We start from the raw sequence: 10,428 nt of genomic DNA, 5'->3' as shown, positions 1-10,428 counted from the left end.
GGACCCCCGGCCCCTAACCTTCACACATCTGGACGGGACTAGACCTTGCGTTGGCTTCGAGCAGCCTGGGAATATCCACGACGTGTTTCCCATGCCGCTGATCTGGGATCGGCTCGTCATTTGTTAATTATATATAAGTATATTGAGTTAGTTTGCTTTAATTGGAAATAAACAAGGAAATATTCCAGCGGTTTCTTTTTTTCTTTCTCTCTCTTCTCTAATAAAAAAAATACTTTTCTCTTAATGTTTCGCAATATCCCTTTAAATAATAAAATAGAAAATAACAGGCACGAACATCAGTAAGCATCGGATCTGTTGATTCTGTGACGTTTTGTCAATTTTTTAACAATTTGTCTCACTTTAAAACATTTTGTTATGCATCATTCACGTTATTTTTCTCGTTGTCAATAATCAATTGAGCAATGGCTACTTATTTAACAACACTTACGTTTACAAAGTGTTTCATCATGTTTTTCAGTGATTACAGTGTTTTTATTTAGAAAACTTTACCTCATAACACTCCAAAGCATAATATATTTTGTACTGCATTGCGTTTCATATTAAACATCATTTAATGCTCAGTTATGTTAGAAATGCATTGCTTTCTTAATTTTAGCAAAATAAAAAATCTACGTTACATTAAATATTTTAAAAAATTATGTTTATTTATGACATGCATATGTAGTGCAGTAAAAAAGCTAGAAATTTTTAGAGAGTATTTACATCATGTAATTGCATTATATTTTTCATTATAACCCGCTGCGTTTAGTTTATTTTGGCCAGGTAAAAAAAAAAAAATTAATTAAAAAAAAAAAAAAAAAAACAGCACAACAAAATCACATAAAATCAACACAAAAAAATAAATTAAAAATTAATAATAATAATAAAAATAAAAACGTGACTTTTTTAAATGAAAAAAGCTGAGTTCTCTATGTAGTATCTCTCCCTTAAACTGCCTCCAGGAAGAGAAACGCTCTCAAACACGTGAATGTTTATCTATCGCACTGCTCCGAGACTCTGAGCTCTGATTGGCTGTCTCTTGGTTACGGGCCACGGAGCCCGCCGATTGGCTGAAAGTTTTCCACGCATCTCTTTCATTCATGTCGGAGCGGAGTCCCAGCAGCGCGCGGATGAGAGAATGATTGCGGCCCTCGGCGCCGACGGATCTCTCTGATAAACCCGCACACTTACATCCAGAGAGAGCGACGATGTCCGAGCTGTGGAGGCTGTCTCTGTGCCTGTCCGGAGCGCTGTTCGTGACCTCTCTTTCCCTGGCGGTGCCGAGCTCCTCATCAGTCAGTCATCAGATGTCTCCTGATCTCATCCATCCTCCGCGAATCAGGAGCAAAGCACAGAGACACAGACACCAGGCCAACTCCACTCGGACACAGATAGATTTAAAAGGGTAAGTGTGATAGATGTGACTTCTTAACTGAAAAGTAAATAGACCCTTATTGTATGCATCACTTGTAAAAATAGTAAGCACGCACAGGATCAGTTATGCGTTTCTGCATAATTAGTATTTTTTTTTACTCCTCTTAAATTCCAAAAAGTAATAACATCTTTCAAGATACTTATGCCAAAATGACTTCGAAACCGCATGGAAACTTAATAGACCTCTATTTATATTTGATTGCTTTTCAAATGAACATAAATGTTTAATTTTTTTTTTTTTTTTCCAATCATAAAGAACCTTAATGGCATTAATTAAAAAATGATAGTAATTAAAAAAAATTTAATTGTGCAAAAGATATAGATTCTATATTATATTATGGGATATTAAAATTACATTTTACATTTTTTTGTGTTTATTTAATATTAAAATAATAAAAAATGTTTTATATATATATATATATATATATATATATATATATATATATATATATATATATATATATATATATATATATATTTTTTTTTCATTATTTATTTATTCCTTTTGTGAGACAAATCATGTTTACTACACATCTCACCCGCGTCTCCACCTGGCATCCAAGCTAAAACTCCACGTTTACGAGCGCTTTATAGTCTCCGGAGACATAAACGGAGCTCTTTACAGATCCACAATGACGTGAAAACTTTGGCCCGTCTCTGTTGGTCGTAACGTCCAGTCTGATGTTTCTCTAGACTAACACCGGAAGTGTTGATCCTTCAAGCAATGAGGGGAATTCCTGATTCTCCTGAAACGTTTGAGAGCTAGTGAAGGGTCTTTTTAAGCCATAACAGAGCCGCAAATGACTTACCCTTCTTTTCGTATTCATTTGGAGGCAGCCAGAATGCCGCTGAAGCTTTGTAAGAGTTCATCAAGGATGCACCGCTGCTCTTCTGTAACATCCCTCCTCCTCGGGACTTCATTGTGCTTTTGGGTCAACCGAGGACATTGACTGTGGAAACATGTCCATCCCGGGGCAATGGGGGGAATACGGTAGCTTAGAAGGAGAAGGAGGGCGTTTAATAATGCTAACAGGTTCAACAGTTCAGAGCTCAGAAAACCGCTTCATTTCAGAGAGCATCAACAGGGCCTTTCACACCTCAAAGGGAGACAAAAACACGATTATTTTCTCCTTGATGGAGGCTCCAAAGTGGGAGCTTTGTGATAATCCAGCAGTTAACCCACATATTTGACCTCGAGGACCACGGTTGAGGTTTTATTGGAGCTTCTCTGTTACGAGGGGCTGGAAAAAAAGAGCCGGGGCCAAGAAGAAAACCATAAACCCCCCCCTTTTTTGTATTGCGCAAACGTAAATGATATTTTTAAAATATAAAAGGTTCATTTACAGTCTTTGTTTTACGGCCTCTGCTCGCGCTGACGTGTTGGAGGAGCAGAGGTTTGAACGACGTAGAGATTCATTTACCGTGTTGTTTCTTTTAAACCCGCATAATTTACTTTTAATATTATTATGTATTTCTATTTTGTGACGGCAAATCAGATTTAAATGTGAAAATTCATCGTTTACTCACCCGTAATTCGACCGAGTGTCTTCTGTGGAACACAAAAGGACATATTTAGCACAATGTTCAAGCTGCTCTTTTCCGTACAGTGAAAGTGAATGTCAAACACGGCTGTTTCCGCTCGGGTTGTGTGCAAAAGAGCAAAAGGGACTACGTAATGCCACCTGGTCTCATGGCAGAAACGTACCTTGGTGCGCTTTTTAGCGAGACGCGAAATATGTACCAATAAGTACATATCACTGCACATATCGAACCTGTGTTTTAGCGCCACCCGGTGGGCATTTGTCTGTGAAGCTGTGGCGAAACGTGCACCGAGGTACATATTTTTATGAGACCAGGTTGAAATAGGGACACGAATTTCTTTTTTGGTGAGCTATCGCTTCAACACGTCTAAATCTTGAGAAAAAAACGTTGTTATTCTGCCGTAGTCATGAGAGCAGAATAAACACAGGCATCTTTGATCGCTATCGAGTCTTGCTCTAATGGGAGCCTCTCAGCTCCGTAAACATCACTCACGTCTCATTCGGGAATGTATCGTTTAGGTGTCGACTCGCGTTAAAACCCAAACGGGGGCAAATCTCCATTCTGTCAGTGCGGAGATGTCCCTATTTGGGTCTAATAGGGGCCCAAGTGAAGGGTCAGTGCCTTTATTTAGAGATCAGACAGACAGACGAGTGGTAAAAGGTCTCTGTTATGAGACTTCTCAGCACCGCTTCAGCTTAAAAGGACAGTTCAGCAAAAAAAAAGGATCGCATGCTATGAATCAAAAACAGTATGGTTTTCGTTTTATACAAAGCATGCAACAAAAGAAGAAGCTAAATTTCGATCTTCAGACAAAATAAAAGTAAGTGAAGTAAACGAGGGATTTGAATCAGATGATTGGCGAACAAATCGTTCCATGTTGCTTTGTGAGTGAAGCACCTCGGTTTATCTCAAAGAAAGAAAAAAGGTTCCTTGTTACATGCACTATTATCAGAAACTCAACTTTAGCTTTGTGTGGCTTCGAAAGCCTTGAAATGCAAGATTCAAATCAGGACATCTACCGACAATTTACGGTACGCTCGAATTCTTTTTGAAGCTTGAAAACTTCAGGTTTCCGTGAATGTTCAAAATATTTTATGGAAACAAGGACATGTGGGTTCTCTACAATACCTTTACGAATGCATGGACACAAAATAGTATGCATGGATATATATATATATATGCGTGCATATTTGCAAGCGGTGCAACATAAAACCGGCCGAGGAGCTGAAAGCTCACATACTGATCCGGTGGTTTTAGTTAACTCTCCAAATCTGCATGTGCTGAATTAGCTTTGGAAGGTTATAGGTCATTCTGACCTCCACATGGCCTGTGCGGCCCACGCCAGCTCCGTCCCAATCGGCTTACGCTGCACAGACAACAGCCGTCCCTCAGGTCCCTTCAGAAGCCACACAATAAAGGCACATACTGTAACTAATTAGCAAATCCCTCCCGACGCTAGCGAGGGGTCAGGCTGATGCGCGAGCGTCCGGGACCGGGGCTCGCGTTGGTCTGCTAATTGCCCTTTCTCCCAGAAGCCGCTAGATAAACAGATGCGGCCCAGGCGTCTGGAGAAGACTCTTAATCCAGCAAAGTTTACCCACCGGACGCTTCTGCCAGCGCCACTGTGGGAAGAACAATATTTCTCATGTGCATTGGCACTGGGAGGACAGAGGCCCGACGAGGGGGGCGTCTATAACAAACTCGCTCCCCCCTTCATTTTTATTCATCGGAGCTATTTGTCCAAGCTGAATGCAACACGGGGTGAAGGGTCAGCTTAAACCCAAGGCTATTCACTCAGTGCAATGCATCTTAAGGGGCCCAGGGCCACGGATTGTAAGTCTTTTAAAAATGTCCTTTCAGAAGTGGTTAAATTGCGATTATGCCGGACAGATTGATTTGGCGCGGAGCCTGGAAAGGTGAAATAAAAGTGAATTTTAAAGTTTATTCTGCACTTTCAAGGACAGGCAGACTTTGTGCATAGCGGCATTTACTATTTCTTTTTTTTTACTTAAACTATTGTCAGGCCCAGAGTTTCACCCTTGATCTCTGTCCGTCTTTCTCCAGGCCCAACGTTTGCGGCGCCAGGTGCTGTTATTCATGGCTGGTCAATCCCAAAACCAAACAATGCACAAAACGTAAGTATCTTTTCAGGGCCATTCACGTGCTTTCATACAATGCTATTGTGCTCATAGAAAGACACAAACACAGCTCTACGGCTGCCAGTGTTTCATCCAGTTCAAATCCTCTTCATTTGTCTGATTTTTCAAATGAAGCGATGAACTGAAGTGTCAGCACAGCTGGGAGCTGTAACAACATAATAAACACGAGGGAAGGGGAAAAATGTGGTTTCGCAATCTGTTTGAATTGAAGGCCCCCTGCTGTCCAACTCAATATTCAAAGAGGAAAGAGGAACCTTAGAATAATATCATTTTAATTTAAATAATAATGATAATAATAATTATTATTATTACATTTAAATTGTATATATATATATTTCTACTATAATCATTTCTACTTTTAATGAAGTAGATCAAAAGTGTCCATTAAAGTTGGACTAAGACAAAAACACATTTTGGTTTTAAGTCTTAGAACAACTTTCATGCTTCCAGTTCCTTTTTTGTACAGACCTGTCCATTTAAATCTCTAAATCTGGTTATTCTTAAGTATATATTTATAAGTGTTTTGTGTCCTGCGTTAATTTCCCAGTCTTGAGCAGATGAAGAAGACTTTTTTTTAGACTTTAATGTATATTACATTTTCAACTAATGATTACTCGTTCAGGTTGCCCAACCTGTACACAGTGTTCTTTGTTCCAGCGTGCAGCAGTTATATGTTCAGCGAGGTAGTTAGTGATAGATTTTATTAGGCTTGTGTGTGTTACATAATACGTTAAATATTTTTCGGTATATTACGACCGTGCATCTTACTTTGAGCAGTAAAAATGTCCTTCATGTCTGTCCATCTGGATGTGTGAGCATTCCTGTGCTGAAAGTAGGCCAGACCTCTGAATGCACAGGGCTTCAGCAGCCTGAGCTTTATTTCAGTATTAATCCAGTCCCTCAGCTTTCTCATCATAATCCACACCTTGCTAATCCGTATGTAGTTAGATTTACCAACTAATAACTAACCCTTTGACCCATGCGCCTTTAAAGGGCCAGTGCAATGTCCAATTATTGACTAGAAGTGTGCTTCATTTAATCCGGGAAATGCTGTAACTTGACATGTTATGTGAAGCAGTAATGGCAATGTAGTTTCTCTGTTGCTCTCTCGCTAGCAAGATGTCATCCGCGATGCCATAATAAAGCAGTTTGTGGCCGGCTGAACGTCTGTCAGTGTCGCCCGGGCTTCCACGGCCATCGCTGCGAACACGCCAACATCACGCCGACCGCGAGCACCTGGTTCGAAGCACATCCTGGTCCCACGGCGCCCCCAACTGCCTCCGCCGCAACGGTTACTATGGCAACGGCCGCATTCACCTCCATCCCCAGCAGCATCTCCGCATCCGCCTCCAGTGATGCCCGTTCAGATACAAGAAAGACACACTCCTTACGCTGGCAGCCACCCAGGTGAGCCAACTCTTCAGAACTGAGACTAAGACTAATGTGTTTTACACTAAACCATCTGGCTGTATTAGGAATGGAATATTTGCTTACCACGCCGCTTTAATCCAGTTTGAAGTAAAAATATATTAGCAGTCAATAAATACTTAACGGCCACACTGCTTATGGAAAGTTCTGCTGAGCACGCTGTATTATTGGATGCAGTGTTTCGTGCAGCGTGATGTTTACGTACCACCAGTTTTTTGTCTTCCTAAACAATCAGTAAAACAATTACAATTTCACATAAAATAGCAAGCAAATAAAACAAAATGAAAGAAAGACACTAATGCAGTGAAAAAGTATCAAGCATAAAAACAAATCTTTAACATTTTAAAACATTACATTAAAAGGTGTACTCTTAATTTGTGCAGTATTGTTTGGAGCATATAATACTAAAGTCGTTTATGTCTGTAGTATTTAAATCTATAAACTATAAAATCTTATCAAAATTACTATATTTTTATATATATATAAAATGCACATATACACACACACACACATATATATATATATATATATATATATATATATATATATATATATATATATATATATATATATATATATATATATATATATATATATATATATACACACACACACACACACACACACAAAAAAATATGCACATATAGACCTAAATAACTTTCTTATTTGTAAATAACAATTATATAAAAAATTACAGTTTCAAATTTTCTAATGAATTGGTATTTTGGCGAGAAGCATAATGGCAGGATCTCAATTTAGGGTGGATTTCTTTATTCCAGTTTGTTTCTTTCCAGTCTTTCCCTTTAAAAAAGCGTGCGTTACTAGGACGTTCCTACAGGCGGAGCTCTAATACACCAAAATCCACGCCTGCTGTAAATACCCATCTGTCTGTACTGTACCTCGCTGCCAGCGTATGGCAGCACAGGACCTGTGTGCTGATATCAATGAAACCACCTCATTCAACAATCTCTTTGTCTGAGCACTCTTTTTCCCACCTGAGCACCTTGGAGTATTCTTGTTGTTCACTGAAGGATTTTAATTCCATTCCAATGCTAAACCGCTAACACCTCTATAGACTTATTTTAAGTGTATTTTTTCTCATGCTGAGACCTGAAGTAACCCTTATCTTCTCACAGCTCGCTCTCCACCCTGAAATGAAAAATAGAGCTATCTCTAATCTCACCTCATGTTTTGCCAAGGTGGATAATGTGGAGTAGAAGATGTACTGCTCGCCCTTAAACCGACATATTTATTGTCATTGGCTGCCCCACAGGCAGATGCTTCTTTTATATTGCATTCAGATGACGGAAGATGCCAAAGAACAAAAGGTTCTGAGGAAAAGTGTTATGATTGGAGAGCCACACCTCATATGATCTCAGATTGATGGGGCAATGAATACCATAAAGTGTAGGCGTCTCGTCCCTTGGTAGACTCCGATCAGAGCTTTGATATTCAAAGTGGAATGCATCCACTCGCGGTCAGGAATCGAAATGAAGATGGAAAGTGTATTTTATTAGTAGCTTATTGAACTCCAGTTGGTCAGTGGAGTGGCACAAAACACAGGTCAGTTTAGTAATGTCCTTAATGCAAGTTTGTTGCTTGATTAGCCCAAAAAAACTAAAAATGTGCACGTGACATTTGTGAAATTTATACCGATTATTTCAGTTTGGACTTTGTTGGACAAGAATATTGCCCGTCAGAGAAGAATTTACAACATTTAGGATTTTAAGACAGTAGGTTTTATATTTTACGATGAAACTAGATCTAATTAGAAATATCTTTACTGGTGTTGACACGATACTGGGTTTTCTAAATGCTTATTATTAATATTATTATAACAACGATAATAATATAGCATCTCTAAGATGGAACTACGTTACTGCTGTGATACAACCACGCTGTAAAAAAAATTATCTTGTGGAAGAAAATTGCATGGAGCACTGTACATTCTTAGTTTTCTATATGCTGATTATTATAAGAGCCTGAAAACAGCAGATCGTGAGCTGCTTGCTTGCAAATGAACACAGTGCCGCAGAGATTTACTGCCTTCATAAGGTCTATAAGGCCCACTCTGCAATGATCTCAGACTGTTGAGCAAGTCCTCTGCTGAACGTGAGTTTGGGAAGGAAGTTCCTGCCCTGTGGAAACACTTCTCTCACAATAGACTATTGAAAGACTGCATTCATGGGTCAGTTTCAAAGATCTACCTGACGGGCCAATGCTACATACTCATTCTGTGCTGACAGCCTGCAATTTCCCAATCTTTCAACAGTTTTTATATCGCATTCAATGTGTAAACTAGATTTGTCAGATAAGTCTCAAGTCTGGCATCTAAACCCAAAGAGTGTAATCGCTAAAACAAACAAGTCCTGCTTTTATTTCCATGGTTTGTCGAGTCAGATATGAATGCTTACATTAGTTTGCTATGGAAAGTATGTGCTTTGCATACTGTACGCATTTTAGAAATGTTCTCTAAATGGTAGTTTATCACAGAGGGCCGAGCTTATTAGCTGTTTAGGGGATTTTTACGACGCATAAAATAAAGAATGGACATATTAATGCACCCCAAAGACGGGAATTTTACTTGCCTCTTTTGTTGACAATCCAAAAAGAATATTTCGCTTGGAACAATTTATATAATTTCTTGAATCAGAGACATGGTCTATATTTGAAAAATAGAGTATAAGATTGATTATCGTTATGGTTCATTTTGCTGGAGCTCAGTGCAAATCTAGGAGTCCCCCAAGGCTCAGTATTAGGACCTCTCCAGTTGTCTTATGTCACGGTTGTCTGTGAATGGGGCCTCGCTCGAATCATCTCCTTTGGCGGCGCGGGTGTTTATGCAGAGTGAGTGTGTGTATAACATATGCAGCGTTGGGAAGGTTGCATGTAAAATGGGAATGGCCATATGCTCGTTTTATAGGCTGTTTGCTGTTGACCCAAGATCACGTCAGCTTGTTTTCACTGTAAATGATCTCTGTTTGGGAAAATGAGCTCATGGCATGCTCGAGCTGAACCTTTTGACTTTCTAAAAAAAAAAAAAAAAAAAAAGGTTGCCACATTTGCATCAGTTTGAGCAGTTGAGTTGTACAGCAAACCAATGTAATGCAAGAGTATTAATGGCAGTCCTTTTTTATTAATTTAATGGACCATTATGGAAATGATATTTTGAGTAAATGGGTATCTGTGTAATTGTAACGTTACCAACGAGCTGTGAGACATGGGGATCCATTTGCAAGGCTTTTATTTTAAAGGCATGGTCAAAAATGGGCTTGGGTCAGCAAATAGGTATGTGGAGAGCAATATACTAATACGGTCTGACAAACAAGCAAGGGTCAATCAACAGCAAACCTAATCCAGACTGCAAGTCGAGAAAAGAATCCAACGTACATAGGTAAAGATCAAAACGCAGGGAAAACAGGCTAAGAATACTATAAATGCCTCTTTGAAACAGTGATAAGTACTATACAATACTCAGCAGTGAATGAGAAAAGGCCAAGATTTATGTAGCGTGTGTTTGATTGGATGCGGCCGTGTAATCAGGTGAGTGTATGATTGAATGCAGGTAAAACCAATGGAGTAAGGAGTCAGAGGTGTGTGTGTGATGTGGCAGTCCATGTGGCGAATGATGACATCTTGTGGTGAATGAATGGATGTTCAATGACCAAATTCATGACAGTAGTGTTTCTAGAAGTTTTTGAGTTCAAAAGAAATGCATTCATGTATACCGTACCATAGTTGGCACTTAAAGGGTCATACAGTGTGAGATATGTTTTGTTTGTCTCAACACCTCAATCCGTACTCTCATTCATCTAAACATATCTTTTCCCAGCAGAAATTCTCAAATAATTAGCTAAAATAGCTG

General features: G+C 39.2%; 1 protein-coding gene across 6 annotated transcripts in view; it reads left to right on the top strand.

The window, feature by feature from the left end:
• The first annotated feature begins 1,092 nt into the window (after positions 1–1,092).
• The window catches only part of LOC122362797 (latent-transforming growth factor beta-binding protein 4), a 64,114-nt gene continuing 54,778 nt past the window's right edge, over positions 1,093–10,428 (top strand). For 2 of the 6 annotated variants that reach the window (XM_043264355.1, XM_043264354.1), the window contains exons 1-3: positions 1,100–1,405; positions 5,041–5,111; positions 6,251–6,542. In XM_043264355.1, the coding sequence (XP_043120290.1) occupies positions 1,209–1,405; positions 5,041–5,111; positions 6,251–6,542 (560 nt within the window). In that variant the 5' untranslated portion in view covers positions 1,100–1,208. Of the gene's footprint in view, positions 1,406–5,040; positions 5,112–6,250; positions 6,543–10,428 lie in introns of all 6 variants that reach the window. The other 4 variants (XM_043264359.1, XM_043264357.1, XM_043264358.1 and 1 more) reach the window with 4 other exon arrangements.

Source organism: Puntigrus tetrazona, chromosome 18, assembly GCF_018831695.1.
Source record: "Puntigrus tetrazona isolate hp1 chromosome 18, ASM1883169v1, whole genome shotgun sequence".
In the NCBI taxonomy this organism is placed as follows: domain Eukaryota; kingdom Metazoa; phylum Chordata; class Actinopteri; order Cypriniformes; family Cyprinidae; genus Puntigrus; species Puntigrus tetrazona.
The sequence above is the reverse complement of the archived record's forward strand: the minus strand, read 5'-3'. Positions and strand labels throughout refer to the sequence as shown.